The following is a 23,090-nucleotide window of genomic DNA, read 5'->3' on the forward strand; positions in this document are numbered from 1 at the left end:
GCAAAGAGCTGGACTACCTTTCCTCAAAAAAAATCCTGTACATCATTTGGCTTTAGGGACTCTCACATGTTATTGTCAAATCCTGTTTGTTTATGCTTAGGCGAAAATCACCGACATCCTGAACACTATCGATATGGCAGAATATCTGATCACGCAGAATGCGACGCAAGTGGTCAAGCAGGTAAAGTAGCTAAAGTAACAGTGGAAAACATGAACATTTGAAACTACTTCACTAATTAACACGGCTCATTGTTCTCTCCTCATCTAGGAAACCTCAAAATATATCCTGAACATTGTCGGCTACTTTAAACAGTATATAGAGTGGGCCAAGAATTCAGTAAGTAGTTGTTGGAGAACTTCACTTCATGAATAACATCCCTGACTCTCTCTTCTGAACTTTCTTACTGTGTACAACTTTACCACCTGCAGGTGCTTGTACCATGTTAGCAACATCAGCAAAATGATCTGCACCAGCACATTATCTTGATTTACGTACAGCAGTATTTCCCAATCCGCTCCTCAGGTACCTGCTGACAGTCCACGTTTTCACTCCCTCCCAGGGAGGAAAAATGTAGACTGTCTATCAGGGAGCTGGGAGGGAGAAAAAATGTGGACCATCTGTAAATCCCTCAGGACCAGGTTGGGAAACACTGACATAGATAATGTATTATATTAATTATCTTGATTGTCCTTCAATGTTTCGCACATCATGCTAAATTAAATTCCACGTATGTGAACATGATAGAGAATGGTTCTGATTCTGATTAGCACGCTACACTGTTTTTCAGATTGAACTAGATGTGGGGGTCTGCAAGCCATTGAGCAACATCATGGACACTGCAGATATCGTTGCTTGTAGCTTCATAGTGGACTCAGTGGTGAGATACAGTATCTTGTGATGGTGTTCAGGTCTGTTGGGGCTGTTGGGTAGGAGGTGCATTCAGTTGCAGTTTGCTCATTACCCACAAGAAAAACATAAGACGTGTACTTCTACGGAGCAATGGGCTGAAAGTAGGGGCTGAAAGGTAGACCAGCGGCGGCTCATGCGTTAGAAAGGCTGTCAAAGGTGTGGCGAGGGGAATTTGTGAGGGGAATTGAAATGATTTGGGAACTGAGTCACGACACATTTATGTTGCTGCAAGGCTTAAATTGTTATCCAGTTCCGATTGAGTGCCAAGTGAGGCGGACAGCGTTTCGTAGAATAGAAGTACTCTTTTCTGCAGGATCAAATAACCAACAAAAGCTTATTTATCTGGAGAGTGCAGACTCGAAAAGGGGGTGCTTAGAAAGGTTCAACTGATGTTACTGCAGTGATTGAGCTCTAGTCTTTCAGGAAGAAAAAGTAATATGCACATTTTTTGCACTCATATCTATAGCACAGCGCAGAAGTTAAAAAATAGTTTAGTTAATTTGAATTTTTGAGTTGATCTGTTGACTTTTCCACAAGTCAGTGAGAACAAGTTTAAGAAAGTGTTGTGTGTGAAGACCGGAGCGACACACCTGTACGAGCTGCACTTCCTTCTCTTTCTCCCAGAATGCCTTTTGGTTTGGGCTGGGCTGCTGTACGGTACTCCTCATACCCAACATTATACTGTCCGTAAAGCTGGCCAAATTCTATCGCCGAATGGACACTGAAGATGTATATGATGAGTGAGTATTGCAGATCCGCTGCTGGAAGCGTCCGATCGGACTGGATTTTTCTTCTTCGTTCTCTCGATCTTTCCTATTCCCATTTTCTCCCCCTCACACCCCCCGGCCCCAACTTCCATTTGGTCTCTCCCATTCCTTATTTCCCCCTTTTCCCTTTTTAATGGCCCCTTCCCCTTAGTTTACCACTAATCTTCCTCACTTCCATTGGTTTTGCCCTTAATCTGTCCTCCTATTTCTTGTCCTTCTCTAATGCCTCTCTCTTCACTTCTTTTCCCCATCTATTTCTGTTTACCTTCTTCCTTGTCTGTTTGATTTATCCCTGACGCACCCCCCCCCCCCACCGCTTCTATTCGACTCTTCCCTCTAATATTTGCTAGTAACCCGTGTTCTCCTCTCTGTTCTTTTCAGTTCCTCTGTCTCAGGGACTTGGCACTTCACCTTGTGATAACCATTCCTGCCCTTTCCATTGCTTTTCTTGTCTTTCATAACTTATTTTCTCCATTCCAAGCATCATGTGGTGCACTCTGCACTTTGAGGACAGTTAAAACATTTTACTTTATTTAAAAAAAATACAGAATGACGATATCTTAATCGGCAATCCAGAAACCCCATATTTATTGTACAACATGTAATGGTGTTTTTTTTCCTTCTTTATGTCTTTGTAGTGTGACAATACCCATGAAAATGTAAGGTTTCGCCCCCATTTTATGTTCTATTTTTAAATTAAATCCAGCTTATCACCTATCATTCCTGGATGTTCTCCGCTTACGCTAAGAATTTTATAACGCTACTTTCTTACACTTTTCTGGTGCTGCCTTTAGCCTTAAATCCTTGTAAAATTTGTGCTTTGTGGAGATTTTGTTCCCTTTTTTTGCTTTATTTGCTCAAACAGTTTAAAACGACAGAAACGAATAACCTAACCTTTAAAAACAAATACAAGTCTGTCATGTTTATTTGATTTTTTATCACTTTATTTCATATTTGAAAGAGCATCTTAGGATGTATACTTGACCATTTACACATTACATGCACATCTGTACAGCCTGTAAATGTCATTCTAGAGCATCAGACCACATTGTCACTTAGTTCCATCTATTACCATTTGTGCATTTTTGTTTACATTTCTTTTATATCCAATGTTTTGTTTCAGTATGGAAATTGGTAATAATGGTTATCATAATCAGCATTTGCAGTGTATTCCCAACCCTGTAATGGCCAGGTAAAATCCGTATATCTATATATAATACTTTTTTAATTGCATGCCCTTTCAGATGCAGTCGGTGGTGGTTGTAGTGGTGTTTTAGAAGATATGTTCATGCAAGGAATGAGTGCATGTTAAGGGCTATAGTAATCATCTGACAAGACCCTCAGACCTATTCACGGGCTGGTTAAGTATGTATTCATTACTACAAATTATAGCCAAATAACTTTTACTAAAGAGGGTTTTTAGATGGGATTTACTAGAAGAAGTTTCAATCAACAGGGAAGTCAAGTTCAATATTCGAGAAAAGTCTTACGGTGACAAAGCACAGCGATCGCCACCATCCAGCAAGATTATCTGAAATAATTTGAACCTATTACAGTGATAACAGAAGTTCATTATTGCCAAGTAAAACATTTAAAGAGTCAATTATTGAAATGTTAACAGAAATATGTCGACATTTTCACCGCTTGCTGCCAGACTGCATGGTCGCGGGCTTGATTTGCATGACGTGACGATAGAATTGCGACTAACGCCGGTGGCACACGCACATTGCTGGCACTCATGCCTTGACTTGCAGTCCCCTCCCAGTGTGCTGTAAGAAGAGGTAGGACTGCAGGCATTCTGCATGGACACCATTGTATGTGCCTTGCGTGCTCGCTTCCCCCGACTCACATTAATCTGTCATCCATACAACCCCTGACACCTGAGGAAGTCTCCTAACCGCATGAATGGGCTTCCGACAGTTTTCTTCAGCTGCCTGTGTGGCATGACAGAGTTTAAAAGCTGGAGGCTAAATTGCCCACAAAGGGTCATACTGCTGGCTGGCTGTAGTCAAAACAGTTCATAATGTTGTTGAATGTTTCCCCCATTGGGTGGTTCGCAACATATCAGTTGGTCCTAAAATAATATTCCATTTACCCCGTTGCATGGCCCATCTCTTCATGTGTCATTAGAATTTTCCATTAATTTTGTGTGCCGTCTTTAAAAACCATGTAGGTTCTAGAATGTTCTTTCCACCCGCCTATTGTGCCGCCTGCTCGGCACAGGGTCTCTGTGGGGTCTACTTTGACCTGCATGTATATTTCATCGTACCTCCATAAGCAGTACATGTTCTACCACGCTTACAGCTTTCCTCTGTTAGCTGAAAGGCCTGAATGAGCCACGTGAAAGCTGCTCTGGTGTTAACCATCCCCTGGACTTGTTTTTTTGCACCATTAGCATCTCTACTTATGATACAATGACTAGATTTCCCCGCGCCTCAGCACCCCCCAGGCACGCGGACTGGTGAGACCCCGACTGGTCAGGTACAGACAGCCGTGCTACAGGAAGTCCATCGCATCTTTTCATTTCGCTCTGTTCGTGCGCCTCTGGGTCTGCGCTTGAGGTGTGGCCTGCTCTGCTTTCTTCATGTCCTCCGTCATCACTTTGGACCTCCATCCACCGGGGGCAGCAGTGTCATCCGGCACCTCTTAGCTCTTCTGACGTGCCCTTTCTTGTGATACATCATCCCATACTGTAGGTGGCGCCATGGCGCCAACTGCTTTTCCAAGCTATAGCAGACAATAATGTTATAACTACCACTAATGTAATAACATGCCAATAACGTAATACATTTCTCGGTTCTTCATGTAATAAAAATCGATAATGTAAGAACCGGCCAATAAAGTAATAACTTTTTATTGGCAAAAAGTTATCACAATATTGCTTCAGAAAATGTATTACATTATTGGCCAGTTAGTACATTTTCAACTTGTATTACATTAAGAATGAAAAAACTGTTACATTTTTGTCAGTTATTATATTATTGGCTGCTGCACGCTTTCGTTTTTACTACCAAAACACAACATCTCTCGAGTTATCCAGTGTGTCCATGCTTCTTTTGGATTCTTGTGTCAAGTCATTTCTCATGATTTGATACATCTTTATGTCAAGTAGTTTGACTGAGAAGTTCTGCAGTAAACAGCCGACGGTGTCACAATCTGACCTAAACCGCCAGCATCTCCTGCAATGTATGTTAAATGGTTAATACATTTATCCAGATCACATAAAACAGCCAGACATACCAAGTTTGTCAAGTATGTTTGCGTAAAGATGTCCACAATGTCATAAGTGCAAACATGTAATGTTTACGTTGCATTACATTACTCTTTGGTAAAGTTAAGGATAGTACCTAAGTGGTTACATTCAGAATGCTGCAGGTCTATAGTTTTGCTGTGGTTTAGGTTACTGAAGCGTAAGTCTGGATGCCGTTTCAGATACCAAATAGCACCTGGGGTCTAACTTCTTCTCTTTTTCAGCACAGATCTCTTTTGTGGATGCACTCTGCCCTTCCTTGCTTTTGATTTCAGCTGTTTTGTTTCTGTATTCATTCAAGCTTCTTGTCAAATAAATAAGTAAATTCCCCTTAAGCTGCAATGTTAGAATTGCAACGCATTTCATTAGTTATTTAGTTTGTGTCAATATTTGGTTTCAGGCTAACTAACCCATATCAATGTCTGTCTTGTAGCACCATCAATGGCATGAATTAAGAGACCCTCGTTGGTAAGTTTCCATGGAGATAATTTTATTTGACAGATCGTATTGTGCACCAGCAATCGAGAACAAGAACTGTGCATTTCTTAAAGACAAAAGAGGGGATGTCACCACATTCCTGAGAAGTAAACCCTTAATTCTGTTACCCTCCTACGCAGGGTTCCTGATGGACAAAAACGATAGAGGGATGAGCTGCTGAAGGGGCCGTTGTTGAGGGTCTACGTGTGCAGAGTCTCCCCCTCCCTGCTGTGCCCTCTCCACTGCCTCTCCATTTTCAGAGGTGGAAAGTTCCGGTCCAGAAAGTACAAATCCAGGCCAAGGTTTTGTTTCGACCCACCAGTTGCATACTCTGTGACTATCACTCTTTATGCTCAGCTGGTTGGTTGAAACAAAATCTTGGTCTGGATTTGTACTTTCTGGACCTGAACTTTCCCCCTCTGCCCATTTTCAAGGTCAGCAGACAGAACACCAAACCACACCAGAAATTCTTAGGTTGTGTGTGTGTGTCTTTTTTTTTTTTTAAAGCCGACACTGTTTTTATATTCAAAGTGAGATAAAACTTGAAGCCTGATTATGAATTACTGTCCAACGTACGTCACAGCTAGCAGTATTTCAGGATATTTACCGGTGCAGTTACATGACAAAACCAACATGTACATTTTGTATGCTGTCAACTTTGGGACATGTCCCGTATATTTTGTTAATATTTGTTTTGTAAACCATGTCCTTCGTATTTATGGTTCTTCTACTGTGTACATCATCAGCATTTAGGATACAGTTCTGGTTTTGCTGCACAATGCACAAACTATTCGAGTTCAGTTACAGTAAGTTACTGCAGTGTTGTCTCAAAGAAAGTTTTACTGTGAAAACAGTTACAATGTAAGATTCTTCTTTTTTTTTTTTTTTTAGAAAAATTAATAATAACGAACTAATTGGTAAATATGCACACCTTAAAATTAAAGGCAATCTTGGCTGATTTCCGCAGCATTTTCTTTAGAAACAGCTTGACTGTTGTCTTGTTATTGGCATATAGACAGTATGTATATTGTGACAGGATTCAATATTATGAGCATAGATATAATTTTGCATCACAGAAAGATTAGATGTAACAAGCATTCTGTCATCTGTTGCCAGACATAATAATATCTGACGTTACTTCAATATTAAGCTATTGAAATTAACTGAATGATTTTAGACATAGAATCATCAACGTATATTTATATTGACTGTGAAAGTAACTAACTTAATTTGGTGGTATGATACACTAAAGGGACAATTTGAAGCCAAATTTGAAGCCAAAATGTTTTTTATCGTAGCTCTGGGGTCTTTGGAGTTAGATTGGGGGCTCTGATGAAAGTAAATAATATTCCATAATTTTTTTACGAAATAACGTAATAGTGAAGATTGACTACCAAAAAAAATATATATATATATATTTCTGAGCGGTAATAACATATTATTTCTGGTTTAATGTTATGGAGAGGCATCGAGGCATTCACAGTAATTATTATTATAACACCTGGTATTCAAAGCAAACTAGACACACATGCTGTGTGAGACTTGTAGCCTGGGTGTCTCGTCTTCACCTCTTTTTGCGTACGTTCATTGAGGATTCCCGAACGCCACCTTACGAACTGAACCGCAAGCCATGCAGTGGCTCGGTGAATGTTTAGGGCTTGAGCGCTAACTAGTAGCCAGTTTCTAACCAGTTTAAAACAGTACGGGACTGTTTTTATTCATTTATGTATTTGGGCTTCTGCCCAGAAATTGGCCAATGGCTGCTGCTGGAACTTGACACCACTGGAGAGCTGAACGTGTAAAAATTGTGAATAAAGAATTCAGTTTGTTGAGTCGTTCCTTTTTATTTAACTAAACACAGACACAAAAATGGAATTAATGAATTATATACAGTCATCCCTCGGTATTCGCGGGCGATACCTTCGAGGACCCCCCCCCTCCCCCCGCAGATACCAAAATCCATGGATGCTGAAGTCCCTAATCTAAAATTGTGTAGCATTTGCGTATAACCTACACACATCTTTCCATATACTTTAAATCATCTCTAGATTACTCATAATACCTAATGCAATGCAAAGCAGGGACGGATTATGGGTTGTGTGGGCCCAACGTAAAACATTCGCGAGCCCCCCCCCCCCCCCACCACCACCACCACCACCACAATTCAAGGGCCCTTGGCAGCCAAACGCCCTCCCTATAGGGTCAGGGGCCCTTGTAGGCAGAGGATCAAAGAATGTAGGCCCTCTAAAATAGACAAACGAAAATACATTGTTGATAAGCGTTGCAAATAGTTTTGGGCTAGGGGCCCCACGGGCCCCCTGCACCCCAAGGGCCCCTGGGCAGCGGCCCCGCTGGTCCGGTCCGTAATCCGTCCCTGATGCAAAGGTTGTATGAACAGTCATAACACTGTATACAAATTACATAGAACATGTCAGCAACAATGTATCATTTTCTTTGCTTCAACACTCAGATTTCTTTCATTGAATGGCAGGTTATACTTACACATCCTCATGGAGTCAGTGTAGTGCTCAGCGTGCGACAAATTCAAGTGTAACCTTTTGGAACTTTCTGGAATTATTATTATATACGTGTAAATATAATCCATGGATGCAGCATCTGCGGAAATGGAGGGCTGACTGAATGTCATACACCATAAGAATGGTTAATGCAAAATACATGTACGCTAGAGACTAGAGTACACTGAGGACACGTGAGGACAGACCAAGTGGGCAGCTGGCTTTAAGAGCACCTCCTTCTGATGGTTTCATGTCAGGGGCGAAGGTGCAGCGGCAGAACGACTTATTCTTGTCCTGACACAAAAAGGGAAAAAAAAAAATCTCCTGTCCCGACATGCCTGCCAATCACTCGCTCCCTTTCAACTTTCAAAAGAAAATGCTCAGAAATGAACCCCACCGCCCCCACCTCGGCAGCAATACGGAGAGGTGATGTGGCGTGATGTTTCATCACCCTATAGCCCCGCGCCAGTTCAGTTCAGACTGTCTCCGTGGGCGACTGAGGTGCCCGGCCCCTCACTTGGCCCTGATCCTCGCAGACTGTTCGCTTCCTGAGCTGAGCAATCCTGCCTCTGATGTTTCTATTAGTGACCATGTGACATCACAGGTATACTGGCACCGTTCTCCACATGCTTTGCGGATTAGCGAGTCCCTCAGATTATACACCTGGCGTGACACCCCCCCCCCCCCTTTACACATGGAATAGGTTAATTCCCAAAAAGCTCAAAATGCCTTATCCAAACAGCCTTTAAAATGATCCTCAGCTCATCTCAGTAGTGTGTAAGAGGAAATGTTTTGCTACATAACAGTTTCTTGAGAGACCAGGGTCTGCAGGGAGGACAGCGACATCACTCTGCCAACCTTGGGATTTGAACATGCAACTTCTTAAATACAAGCGTAGTGTCCCAACCTGCTGAGCCATCCAATTTCTACCATCTTAACCTGGTTAGGTTCCTGTGATGGTGGGGAGAGGGGCTGAACTCCATGGCAGGCAAGACTGGGGTATTCCCCAAACAGAATGGCAGTACGTCCATATTTATTTTTTGTAAATAGTAAATCACTACAGAGTACATTTCTTTCATGTGCCATTCGGTTAAATAAGGCTTTAAGTCACTAATGATAGAAATCTTATTACAAATATGAAGTTAAATTACATCCCATCAAGTCTGAATTGTATAAACCAGTGTTTCCCAATCCAGTCCTCAGAGGCCCACAGCAGTCCACATTTTTGCTCCCACCCAGCTCTCTGTCAGACAGTCCACATTTTTGCTCCCTCCCAGCTCCCTGTCAAACAGTCCACATTTTTGCTCCCTCCCAGCTCCCTGTCAGACAGTCCACATTTTTGCTCCCACCCAGCTCCCTGTCAAACAGTCCACATTTTTGCTCCCTCCCAGCTCCCTGCCAAACAGTCCACATTTTTGCTCCCACCCAGCTCCCGGCAAGGGAGAATAAATCTGGACTGTCTGGCAAGGAAATGAGAGGGAGCAAAATGTGAACTGTCTGGCAGGGAGATGAGAGGGAGCAAAAATGTGGACTGTTTGGCAGGGAGATGAGAGGGAGCAAAATGTGAACTGTCTGGGGGATTCCCGAGATTGGGAAACACTTTTATAAACCGACATCAGCAAAAGCCCAATACATTTTGGCAGTTTCCATACAATCCTCACGATACAGATGGGCTCTTTTCCACACCAAACATCAGGAAGGGCCTATAATTTGTGTGTCTTGTGCCGTTAAGTATGACAGGGTCGATTACTGCTGATCATCTATGGGAGGGCAGTGAAACTGCAGTCCTGGAGGACCGGAGCCCTGTGTAGCTTAGTTCTTTCCCTGTTCCACCACAAATGATTCATACTTCCATGAAATAAGTCGCTTTAAATATAACAAACAATAAATGAACAAACAAGCTGTAATAATGGTCCACGACGGAAAAAAACAAGCCCATTAGACTTTGTTGCCCACTAGGTAGCACTGCTGCACAAAGATGCTGAAATAATGTCGGCGATTTAGTCATCAATTCTCTATCGTGGAAAATCAAATCGGAATGTTTTTTTACTTTTCATAGGATACGATAATTAATTGCGGAAGACTCGATGGCTTTGTTGATGAAAAGTGTTAAAACAGTTTGCTTCTTAAAAATAAAATCAAAATCATACGATTAGACTACAATTCCGAAATATACCATCGTTCATTCTAAAACCAATACAGAGAAACGGAACTTCATCGGGCAAATATAACACTAACATAAACTAACACCTTAAATTAATTAAACCACAGGACAAACTCTTCTCTAAATTGTTATACTGAATACGTTTTCTGAAAACTAGCCTTTAAACATGAAACAGGAAATAGACGGAGGGCGATATTTATTTTTTAACATTTTCTAAAAGCCAGTCTTAAAGTTCATGCGTTTCCGATTGTAGAGGATTTTCAGTCGAACAAAGGTAATAAAAGTTGGCCAATTTATTGTTATAATTGGCCACGACTAAAATAAGAATAATAATGATGATAATAATAATATAATTTAAAAATATTAATAAAATTATTATTATTACTACTAAAAATCCAATAGTTAAACGATTGTGAATGAGGTTACTTTAAAAAATGCGTGTTATTAAAAAGAAAGAAAATGAGACACGTGTATTACGCAACTTCGTGCTTAGGCTTTAGACGCACTCAGAGCCCAAGATAAAACGAAACGTTTACGTTTTTGGCGTGCTGCTTCAGGTCCCCGCCTATATAGCGTGCCAGACATTTGCATTCCAGTTTATTCATCTAAGGAAAGATCCCGGGAATTTCAAACCGCGCCTCTTGGAGACTCATTGTGTTGTAAATCTGACGTGGTGGGCGTGTCCGGGGGCATATAAATACCAAACACGCGTACTCCAGGTGTACAGAAGCCGCAGCAGCATCCCGTTTTTTAATGTGCACTTCCCAAAACCGGTAAGATCCACATTAGCAATAGTCTCAGGTCAACTTTACGTTCGCCGGTCAATTTAAAAATAATAGTGGTATATTTATTCGCTATATAATTGTTGCTTTTCCTGTAAATTTTTTTTTTTGCAGGTTCCCAGCGCGTGTGGAAAATATTCCAATAAGATGATGATCTTTAACAACTTTGTACTATTGCTGCTCGTCGCCTGCATCGCCCAACAGGTCTTCGTGGTCGAGAGTGAGAAGGGACAGGGGAGAAAGGGAGAGGGCAAAGGCAAGGGGGCAGGAAAGAAGGAGGCGACGCCGGAGAAACCCCCCGCGGCACCTCGGGGCAGCGACAAGGGTCAGAAGACCCGAGGAGGAAAGGAAGCCTTCAAGGGTAAATTTTCCACGAAAGATAAGAAGCAGTGCACCTGGGCGGCAAACGGCGAGGACAAATTCACGCTTGGAGTCACATGCAAAAAAGGAGGGGAGACTTTTAACTGCGAGTACACAGCCACACCTGCCAAATGTCCTCAGTATGCGCCCAACGTCAAGATGTACTGGAAGCAGATCGCCCGTGCCCTGAAAAAACAGAAGACTTTGTGCCAGGATGTGAATGCCATTATTAAAACGGGCGTCTGCAAAAAAGCCCCCAAGGACGCACATTTCAGACTAAACCTCGCACCGCAAGCGACAGAGATTGCTCCCGCGTCTGTGTCCTCAAAGGGTAACAAGACGTGCACCGAGGACGTTGACAATGAAAAACGGGCAGAAGAATACTGCAACGGCTCGTGGTCATCCTTGTGTACTTTCTTCTTCTCAATGGTACAAAACGGGGATTGTTGAGTACCGAACACACCTAGTGTGATTAAAACCCTTCACTTCAAGCTCTATGTCTTTCTAGCGTCCGAATGTACAAAAGGCAAGGGATTTCCCTACGATTATTAACATATTTTAAAAAGCAAATATATAATGCACTGATTTGATTTCTTTTTTTCCCACGAACTGTTTGTTTTAATTTTGCTTATACTTTTGTATTTATACGTTTTAAAGATGCCTAAATAAATATTTTTATGTATTCATTATGTCCAGTGTACTTTTTCTCCGGAATTGCTGTCATATGTAAATAACTGTATAGTTTTCCATACAGTTCAATTCAGCATTAAAATTGGTTCATTTTTAAATTACAGCATACATGCATGCTGTAGTTAACCCACAGTTTACTTAACATAAATATCAATTATTTACAGGTTATTCCCTGAGTTTCCAACATCTGGTTGAAAAAATGGCATCTCCGACTATTATTAAGTCTAGACATAGTAATTTTCTGAATGACGTCTATTAGCATTCTTGGTAAGAGCTGTGTCCGTGTATTTAGACATTTTTAACTTCTCTTTTCCTGACGAGGAATCACTGACATTTTCACACGTCAGACGGCACAATACACGCAATCAAAGATGCAGACACGTGGGTGATATCCTCACTCGTCTGATAATGGTTTTTGTGACTTTACGCGGTCCTCTAGTATCTTACAGTGTGGGGAACTCAAGACCGCTTGTCATTAATCGGCAAATGCTGAATCTTTAAGCTCTGGCCTGTTACTTTTTTTCTCCATGCTTAAGTTGTCAAAGGGTTGTCTGTATCGTCATGTTGAAGCTTGATTTTAGAGATGAACTAGGGACTGAGGTTGCCTTGCATTTTCCTTGACTCCCAGGTGTCAGTTTTAAATCAACTGAACACTGCAGCGTGACTCACACATCCAGCATTAACAGAACAATGTTAATGAATGGGTGCTTGACCCCAACGTTCACCTTTATCGACGTTAAACACAGCCACACTGCATCGCATGGCCAAGAGAAACACTTCAAAGCTATAGCCACTGGCTCATTTACCCGAGTTCTCAGAGGTGGGCTGTTATTAAAGAAAAGATATTTTACAGTGGAGTTATTTTGTTTTGCTTGGCTTTGTCACTGCAACATTGTATTTTTTTATTTAATTTAATTTATTTTTTAATCCCTGCTGAAATAATTCAGCTGGTCCAATAGCCTTCAAGGAAGCCAGAAGATATCAACAAGCATGCCAGCACAGATTAGCCATTCCAATACAGCTATATTCTTACCACAGGGCTCGCAGATGTCTTTTATGAACTGTCAGTAAAGTCATCAGAAATTCAGAGATAATACCAATCAGTGAAGGCCAATCAGTCATTAAGACAGGCTGCCAAACATCTGAGCGCGCAGAAATTCTCAGCAATTATAACTTTTGTTCAGCTGTATTTGCGTATAAATTGTTGATCTGTTGTTAGATTTGTATTTGCTCATTCCTTTCATTTTTCACATTAAGGATAATGTAGAATTTACTTGGAAAGTCGCACCTTAGGACACATGGTCAGCTTTATGCAGTCGTTTAATATTTTAAACAAATGGCTCCTGGACTTTTGCTCATCAGACACCGTGAGATTTCTAGCTAATTAATCAGAATCAGAACACTTTAATTATCCTGGAGGAAATTTTTTTGTAGTTTCGAAAGGCACAGAACACAGAGACACAAAATACAAAAAGAAACGATACAACATTGTCTACATGCAACAATTTCTATATAAAAAAAAATGTATGAAGATGGTATTTAAGTGGGTACAGTGCTGTGGTGACGAAATAAAATATATAATTATTGCACAAAGGTAAATAGACAGGCAGATATTAATAAAAACAGGCAGCATTGCTTATCTGCACGGAGTGATTTACTGGTTGTACAATCGGATGGCCGTTGGATGGAATGATTTCCTTGATGCGCTCAGTGGAGCATTTCATCTTGACGAATCTATGGCTAAATGTGTGTTGTTGTTTTTTTATCCAACCACAGGACTGTGGAACAGGTGAGCAGCATCACACACATCCTCCTCTGAGACCCTCTTATTCCTTATGTCTCATGCTGGTCCCTTTCCCACAAGGACGGTGAATTAGCTATATTATCATTTGTTGCATGGGGTTTCTTGTAATTCTGGGTGTCATTTTGAGGCCAGCCCTCGCAAGTTACCATCTAAAACTGAGGCATTATGACGCGTTAGTCCTGCACCCCACACGCAGTCGCGCATAGACTCTTTTCAAGCAGGAATTGCGTCATATTGGGGCTTCACCATTGAGTGTCCATTACTGAGCTATATCCCTGAGCTCTAGGCAATTAAAGCACCGTAACTGTGTAAAATTCCAGAACTTTTTCAGAAGAGCAAGGGGATTATGCACACTAAGGTTACTATATGGCTAGTGTTGTTTTATACTCAAAGCTATAGCCTGGATTTTAAAAATACCAAGGTCTAAAGTGTTATCAAACACTAGGTGCGCCCCGTGATGGGTTGAGGTTATTGGAGCTGCAGAAAAAGTGCCGAGGACTCGACCACAGTGTCCTCAATAGTAGGTACGACTAATTAAATAGTTTTATGCTAATTAAATAGTTATGGAAGAGGTCTTGCTTTCGGTGGGTGGATGGTGGAGAATGAAATGGGTAAGGGTGAAAATAATGGAGGAAAAGGAAAAACAGAATTACTCAGGGAGAAAGGAATAAACTGTAGAACCGCAGCACTAAAATAGACACTGAAGATGAAAAGGAAGAAGCAGAACAGTTATTTGTACTTACGAGTGGGACTGGGGTGGATTGCATTACTGAATTGGTTGGTGTTCAATACCTGGCTTAGTAACACTTTTTTGATCTCTATGGGGAATGTCTATTTTCACCTACCCCATTTTGCTCTTCATGACACACAGACATAGGTGAGAACAAGCTTAACAGTGAAAGGCAGCTATGGCCACCTGCAGTGGTGCTCATGCAACCGGGGATTAAGGACAAGGCCTACAGCCATGTGAGTATTCCCCCAAAGCCAGGATCAAACCAGCAACCTTGTGATCATAAGCCCAGGGGCTCAGCACACTGAGCCACATGATCCCCGTGAGCCCAATCTAAATTTACTCTCTTTGACTGGATCAATGGTGACCTGCCCCTTCCAATCAGCTCAAGCATGCATCCTACATATATAAAGCTTCCTCAGAGGGAAAAACGTTTCTGATGAAAAATTAAAAATGATTGATCATCTTCTCAGGCAGTGACACAAACCATACAATAAAATATGCAAATACTTTACAATAAAAAATAAGTGGATCTAAGTAGTCGTGCATTCCCTTTTGTCTTGGGCATGGCCGTTCTCCACTGCTGAATGGTCCAGGAACTGAGAGTCTCGAGCAGTCAGAGGAATCCTGGATAAAAAAAGACTAAGGAGTGACTCCCTTGATACACAGAGTTTAGACAGATGGACTAGTGAAACATCTCAACATCAAAAGACCTGAGCCTGCTCTGGCCTTTCGTGTATAGTGCTCCTCTGTTGTCCTGCACATCCTTGTCATTGCCTGAAATCCACCTCCAGCTCCTTATCTTCCTGATGTTCAGCTGTAGGTGCTTCTTCCTGCACCACAACTCAAAGTCCTCCACTAGCCTCTTTGCCCCATCTTGCTCTCCGTACAGGTGAGAGCAAGTTTGTGGGGATTATAGTGCGAGGGCAGCCACCTGTGGTGCCCAGGGAGCTGGGGGTTAGGGCCTTGCTCAAACTGGTGATCTTTAGATCACAGGCACAGAAGCTTAGTTTGCTGAGGCACGCCCCACCCCCCGGCCTACATACTTTCCACACTACAGTGGAAGTCTCATTAAAGAACCTATTGGTGATGTGCTGAAAGTCTGTTCTGTAGAGATCTAGTGTTGGTCATTGGCTTCTGTCCAGGAGCCTCACACACTGTTGTGTGTTAGTCATGTAGCTCATGAGCCAGTAGACAGAATTTCCTCCATTCCTCCCCCTTCATTCAAGCACCCGCCCTTCGAAAATTCTGCGCGCGGCACTGCTCTTAGTCAGATAACCGTCCTCCTTGAGATTCATTTCGCCACTGCGCACGTTTGTGTAGCTGTGCAGTTTGCAGTCCGCACAATGCTTATGTCCAGCTGAGCGTCTGAACCCATGACCCTCCGCAGGAAACAATTACCGGCATTATCTCGTCACGCGAGCAAGCAGAGAGAAGCAGGTGCTCGCCATTGATTCGTCAAAGGAATTCCAGAAGGAGGCACAAGCAGGGAAGATGGGGCGTGCAGAGAATAGCTTGGGATGAAGGCTCCCGATTCCCGTTACGACCATGCTCATCTCCTGAGGGTGTTTTCGTTACCTACACGTCCGCACGTATGCTTTGTGTTCCGTCGTCTGTTCGCAACGCTACAGCCTGGAATCCACAGCAGCAGGAGTGACTGGTGTTATTCTACAATAAAGCAAAATATACTGGTAATATTGGCTTGACAGTCAAAGAGATTCTCTGGGCAAAGTCCCAGACACCTGAAAAGACTGTGTGTCTCTTCCTTTGTAACACCTAAATCCCCTTAGGGTGTTTCCTCTTATTTACGTATAAAGATCTGTGGTGAATACATAAATGACACCAGATTCTTTTCAAAAGCATTGTGATGTTTATTTAGCAAAGAATTTGCCAGCTGTTGAATTTAAAACCCAGTATAAGACGGACATGCAGCTGTCTAACCAAGTATTATTTCAAATAAATAAAAGCAGGGAAGAGTCTTGTTAAAGAGATCTTCATTTAATAAATTATACATACATGTTTTGCTGAGGCCCCAGATTGATTCATAAGTGTGTTGCTTCTGATTTTGTTCTTTGTGTTGCATCGTGGTCCTGTTTCGTTTTACTGTGTACTGTGTATATGGTTGAAATTACAACAAATCTACTTGACTTGATAACCTTGGCTGAATGTAACCAAGTCTCACCTTCCACTGTCAAAATCGTCTTGTTTTCGTAAACGTAGTCTGTTAGCAGGCCATGCGAGATTCTAAGCCTCCATTCATCAAGTGGAAGAGCTGATCAAAGTCTACTCCCATAAAACCGCTCACCACGCTCATATACATCATGTGGCACTACAATTATGCAAGGCACTTTTTATTGGAAATGCTAGGACAACTGTGGCAAGGGGAGCCCCATAATCTTTTGCCATGGCAACGACCTCCACGTTGGGCTGTGGTCTTGAGGAAACAAAGGTCACCACATCCCTCCTTCTATAAAATGACGAGGTAAGGTGACCAGATAATCCATGTTTAGAGGACACTCCCTAACATGTACTATCTGATCACTCTAGCATAAGGCCTAAGGAAGGGGTAGATACCCCAAAGAAAGTCTTTCATTTATAAGAGGAAATGTAAGTGATATAGGGAGAACATGCAATCCCGACACTGACACAAATGTAACCATTCAGCTGAATAGTTACGAAATCCGAGTACATTATCCTGATATTTCTGAAATTCCTTAAAAGAAGACATAAAACTGCTGGAACATGCCTCACTTCCTGGTCTTTAAGGTTCGCCCACCTCAGTGTTAAGCAAATATTTCATGGCTGTTTGGTTTCTGGAAGTATTTGTGGTGAGTCACCCATTCATGTGTGGCTTTGGCATTTAACGTAACAACCCCTTTGTTCCGGAATTTACTCGACCAGGACTGTCAAACTCCTTCTGCCATCATGTGTGCACATGTTCTCGTTTCAACGTTTTCCTTTAGTTATTTCATGCTTCACTGTGACATGGCACTAATTCTTTAGCACATTGTATGATTTTGCTTTTTTTTTATTTTAAAATATGTTCATTTATCAAATGTTGCGTTTTCTTTACATATTTAGCAAATCCTATATCCAATATGGTTTCCAAATCCTATATGACGTACAATTATGAAAGCAGCCAGTCCTTGGAGGTTAAAGCCCTTACTGAAGGACCCAATGGTGAAATCACTCTATATATTATTTTATGTTTTTAAATGAGTCTGAGCAGTAGAAGTGATTCACCATTTAATCAAGTTAGTGGTTTGGAATGACCACTGACCGGGAACCCACCCCACAAACCCACTTGGAATCCAGCAGAATGCCGCTTTGTTTACACTCTGTCATTAGTGGGGGTATTTCCCCAGTATTTTTTGGTTTAGCACCAGCTGTTAAGCTTCCATCTACCAACGTCACTGCAGATCAGTCTGACTGCCACCACAGGTGCAAGTTAGCCCGGTGCGCTCCTTAAAAGTACGAGTGCGTCTGGCAGGCAGGGAACAAATGATCTGACTTCTGACTTATTCTAGTACAGCCTCCGTTGGATTTAAAATCTGTCGGGGACGTGGGGACAACACCATCCAGCAATGGCAATAGCCGAGGCTACATTCCTGTCTGCCTCAAAGGCTGCCGGTCGACACAGAAGGTCCAGCCCCCTGTGTGATCTGGCTAAAATGCATTGAGGAAGGACTGTGTGTTCCCTCAAAACCACGGCAGCGCATGAATGCTCCGAACACTGGACTGGGACAACCGATAGCTAAACAAATTAGATAAAATGTGAGAAGACAAACAACGAAATGATTCGACCGAGCTGGTCTTCATCTTTTCAGCAACTGCATTTTGCATTCAAAAGACTCTCTTGACATTTGGTTTAAAAAAGGAAAAAGGGTGCAGTGACACATACATCCTGATACATCCTGGACTCCACTGTCTGCTGATGGAAAACCTGATGCTCTCAGAGGGATATTAAAATGGAATTTAATGACATTATTCAGACTTCTAAGGCTTCCATCCCATGGCCCCCATATAATCACAATGCAACAACATGTTCTTACCAGCACATTGAATTTTATAAGACAATAAGACTGCTAGATGTGCAAACATTGACGGCTTATAGTTTCCCAAGATACCATCTAATTCTTTGGGTTGCCGCTACTGGTTCATAACTCTTTGTCGAGATAAAAACAGGAGGAGCCCAGTGATTACCATATGCATCGCGATTGGTGGACGGGAAAGATCATGTCATGCTCAAGCCAATAACAATTCAAAATGTCCTGGTCTCCTGATTTAGGAAAACACCTTTTTCCCATGGGAAATCCAATACTCCGGCACTGCAGGTATGCGGTTGTTGAGTAAGAATTTAATTAAAAGGAAACTTCCTTGAGAATGACACAGATTGTATATCGATATCTATATGCGTGTAACTATCTTGTTATCCAATTCTATCCAACTTTTGAAGACATCATTATAATTTAAAACAGATTTTCAAAACCATGTAATCCCATTTTTTTTGATGGTTATCACATTTTATTACCATGTTCTCGCAAACCTGATACGCTGATCCGAAACATAAAATCATACAAGTCTTTCCTGTACTGACGTATACTGTAGGTAACCTGAACTTCTTGTAATATATTATACCTTCAGAACTAGTGAATGATATAATTCTTTGGGATGGTAATGAGTATGTAGGCTTTCCAGAATGAATGGCTATATAGAACTTGCAGAGTTTAAGCTGTGGGATAAAACATTTCATAATTAACTATAAAAATTTAAACCATCAGATAATTATTCCTTCTATCTATTTTATTTCTCATGAAAAATGTATTTATACATTAATTGGCAGTCACCATAGCATAGATTGTTTGATCTATAAATAAGCATTGATAAGTTTTTGTGATGTTCCACCGGACAAGAAAAAAAAACTCCAAGAATTCAGACACACATAACAAAAAAAGTGGGAGAGTGGTTAGAGGAACAAGCCTGAACAGATTGCATGAAAAAGGATTTTTACTTTGTGCCGATTCCTACCTACAGTACATACATACACACACACAGACATATATATGAGCACACATACACATGCAGTCACAGTATGTATTTGAATCACATTTTCCATCTGTATAAAACTATAAAAGTGTTTCATTTATTTTATTGGGCTGCCAAATGGTCCTTTGAAACAGTTCCAGAATATTGTCTGCTACAGCCATTAAATTTTCATTTAATTGTCAGAGTCCTGGTGACTAATGTACACACCTTTATGTAATATAATTAATTGATTATATATATCGGCGAGTTGTGAGAGTGACGTACTTGTCATGTATCCAGTTCCGTTTCTGGTGCGAAAATAGTCTATAGAACAGTTATCAAGCTGAGGGAAGTCTGGGTTTCCCTGCTTAGACTGCCTGCGCGACCCGACCCGGAAAAGCGGTAGATAATGGATGGATGGATGGATGGATGGATGGATGGATGGATGGATGGATGGATGGATGGATGGACAGTTATCAGATTTAATAAATGGTGGCTGTTGATTGTCACAGGAGCCATACAGTTTGGGAATTATTTGCTGAATATGTCAGCCAGAAAATAGCTTAAGTTTCATTTGGGCTATTCCATGTAGAATTCTGGATAAAATTCCTATCCATCTTGCAGTCACCTGGTCTCGGTTTTCGGGGTGTGCTGCTGATCCCAGGCAGCACATGTTCCAAAGCACAAGCACATTCTGGACCAGATGCACATTCTGGTCCATTTCAGGATAATCAGGGTAGCAAGTTTAGTCTCCCAAATGTGGGAGAAATCCAGGGTACGCCGACATAACCAGCACGGCAAAGACTTCGTTTTAGTGGGATTTCAGTCAGATCATGTATACATGTACTTTAAAAGTCTGGTTTTAGTCGGACTAACACAATAATTTGATTTTCTTATCGTGCATGTAAACATACTGACATAGAGAACCCAGGCACACAGAGGGAACATGGGGTTGAAACCCCAAACCTGGAGGTGTGAGGCAACAATGGTAGCCAGTCCAGAAAAGTTACAGGATGAACCTCTACTATTTTCAGTCCAGTAATTGCTACACACCTCTCTGATAGTTTAGTCAATTTGCTTGCTTTTTGAGTTACATTTGAAAATATGTTATCTAAAGGTGTTTTAGGCAGGTAACGAGGTTTTGCATGTATGTCCAAAACCTCTACTGACGCCTCTTGATTTACAGCCCCGCCTTTTAATATTGCAATGCAAAGTGCCCCTCATCTCAACTTCATTTTTATTCATTGGACCAAGTTCTTACTTGTATGCAAAAAAAAAAATGTTAGCGCACTTTTTATAGGTTGTGTCCCAACATGAACACCTTGACATTTTTAAAATGTTGGATATTAATTTTACCGTATGAGGAATCGAGGAGTTTGACTTGCTATATAGACTTATGCTCAATTATAGGTATGGTCTTGTAAATGAGGGTGCAGTTTCACATTCAGCAGGTAATATATCTTGATGTAACGGGAAATGTGTCATTATGAGTTTTAATCTTGAAAATCATGATGTTTCAAGACAATGCACTTTACCCAGATTAAATTGCTTCCGTTTTTCTGGTCCTATGATAACATAATCCTGGAGGCGATTCCTACAACAGAGACAAAATTTTAACAAAAGGACGTCTTGCAGTGTGGGAAAAAAATTTGCTTTGCACTTGGCACTAATAAGTACACGCATACTATTTTCTTAACTGGAATTTAATACATTTTATAGGTGTCATTTGTGTTGGCCTAATAGATATATAATTTCAGGGGTGGGCATGTCACTCTCAGAGAGTGTTAATTTGTATGTATATATGTCATCACGGGGCCGGCATGGTGGTGCAGTGGTTAGCATGGTGGTGCAGTGGTTAGCACTGTTGCCTCACACCTCTGGGACCCGGGTTCGAGTCTCCGCCTGGGTCACACGTGTGCGGAGTTTGCATGTTCTCCCCATGTCGTCGTGGGGTTTCCTCCAGGTACTCCGGTTTCCCCCCACAGTCCAAAAACATGCTGAGGCTAATTGGAGTCGCTAAATTGCCCGTAGGTGTGCATGTGTGAGTGAGTGGTGTGTGAGTGCGCCCTGCGATGGGCTGGCCCCCCATCCTGGGCTGTTCCCTGCCTCGTGCCCATTGCTTCCGGGATAGGCTCCGGACCCCCCGCGACCCAATAGGATAAGCGGTTTGGAAGATGGATGGATGGATATGTCATCACTCTCAGAGAGTGTTAATTTGCATGCATTTGTGCACAGAAAATGTATCTTGGCTGCCAAGTAAATTGCATAGGATGAACATGTGTGGTACTCAGTCAGAATTTAGGTCTGTATCTATATTTGTTTTATGACTCTTGTCCTATCGGCCCACTAATTGATGCTCTGTAACCTTACAGATTCTTGCACTAAGAAACGCTGCAATGTGGCTGCAGACCTTTCTGCAACAAGAGTGTCATGCTTTTTAGAGGCCTCCCAATTTGGGACACCCCACCCCCACCAACATTCTGCCCGCCCCCACATGCACTGCTGCTGTGAATGGGGGGCCGCACAGTAATTGTTTTTAAGGCGGGGTTGCAGTATTGTTTCTCAGTGGAGTGAGGTGGCCTGATGTGAGTCACTGCTGGTCCTGCCCCTCCCATTGGCTGGACTTTAGCGCTAATCAATGACAAAAAGAACCAGTCTGGAACACCCAAGAAGTTGTAGGGCAACGCAAAGACATACGAAAAGGTTTAAGGTTTGGAACTGTACAATGACAGAAACCAAATAAAGATCTCTGGGATCACTGGAAACCACGGGTCTTAATCAGTTGTTTTCTGTTATGCAGAGACATGAAAGGACCTACGATCGATTTATACACAAATTATACAGGCGAATACAACTTGTAATGCTTTGCAAAACTTTCACTAACCTTTGAAAGAGATACAGGCCAAGTACAGCAAGGTCTTTATTATATTTTATTGTTATGGTATGTTAAAATATCTAACACAATCGGTATAGTGTAGCGCAGTTAAATTATTACTGCACATAATGTGTGTGTGTGTGTGTGTGTGTGTGTGTGTGTGTGTGTGTAAATGCAAAAAATAAATTATTAATGTCACCCAAAGCCTGCTTTAGTGGGAGTGTGTCATACCAAAAGAAAGATTAAGATTCCACCGGGATCTTAATAGAAGTCAGTTTTGAGAAACGCTCGTAGCTAAAATAGGCTTTTAAGATTTAAAGGTATTTTCTGGACTTCTGCAATGCGTCACGAGCTGTGACAATAACAGCGGATTTTACGTCAGTAGCCTGTCATTCAAGCAAGTACGTGGTGAAACGCTGAACACTTTGTCAGATCCTATTTACTTAGAGTACAAACTTTTTTCGTTGTTGTTTACCTATACTGTGTTAATAGAAATTAAGGATATATTTTCTAATGTAATATAATTTCATCCAATCAGATGTATCTGCTTCTTTGAACGTAACTTTTAACGCATTTACAATAAATTAGGTAATTAGTTTATTTCGCTTACACCTGGAAGGAAAACGCAACCCTCTGCTGCCATCTAGTGTCAATTCTAACAATTCAATAATAAGCCCGGAAATTATTAACTGGAATGATAGAGAAAGCATAACTCAAAGGCATAATGGTTTGAGTAAAGG

The 23,090-nt window shown here is 41.6% G+C and overlaps 2 protein-coding genes across 9 annotated transcripts in view; both read left to right on the forward strand.

Moving 5' to 3' along the window:
• Nucleotides 1–7,236, forward strand: part of LOC125720726 (prominin-1-A-like) — a 52,207-nt gene extending 44,971 nt beyond the window's left edge. For 2 of the 8 annotated variants that reach the window (XM_048996515.1, XM_048996516.1), the window contains 9 exons: nt 101–181; nt 269–337; nt 789–878; nt 1,535–1,650; nt 2,316–2,336; nt 2,801–2,869; nt 4,073–4,158; nt 5,361–5,395; nt 5,545–7,236. In XM_048996515.1, the coding sequence (XP_048852472.1) occupies nt 101–181; nt 269–337; nt 789–878; nt 1,535–1,650; nt 2,316–2,336; nt 2,801–2,869; nt 4,073–4,142 (516 nt within the window). In that variant the 3' untranslated portion in view covers nt 4,143–4,158; nt 5,361–5,395; nt 5,545–7,236. Of the gene's footprint in view, nt 1–100; nt 182–268; nt 338–788; nt 879–1,534; nt 1,651–2,058; nt 4,159–5,360; nt 5,396–5,544 lie in introns of all 8 variants that reach the window. The other 6 variants (XM_048996517.1, XM_048996518.1, XM_048996520.1 and 3 more) reach the window with 4 other exon arrangements.
• Nucleotides 7,237–10,709: 3,473 nt separating this feature from the next.
• On the forward strand, nt 10,710–11,912 carry LOC125720733 (fibroblast growth factor-binding protein 1-like). The gene is made up of 2 exons (XM_048996531.1): nt 10,710–10,857; nt 10,981–11,912. Exon 2 carries the CDS (start codon nt 11,014–11,016, stop codon nt 11,674–11,676), a length of 663 nt encoding a protein of 220 aa, XP_048852488.1. The 5' UTR covers nt 10,710–10,857; nt 10,981–11,013; the 3' UTR covers nt 11,677–11,912.
• Nucleotides 11,913–23,090: the final 11,178 nt, after the last annotated feature.

The sequence above is a fragment of the Brienomyrus brachyistius genome, chromosome 25, assembly GCF_023856365.1.
Source record: "Brienomyrus brachyistius isolate T26 chromosome 25, BBRACH_0.4, whole genome shotgun sequence".
NCBI classification, from domain to species: domain Eukaryota; kingdom Metazoa; phylum Chordata; class Actinopteri; order Osteoglossiformes; family Mormyridae; genus Brienomyrus; species Brienomyrus brachyistius.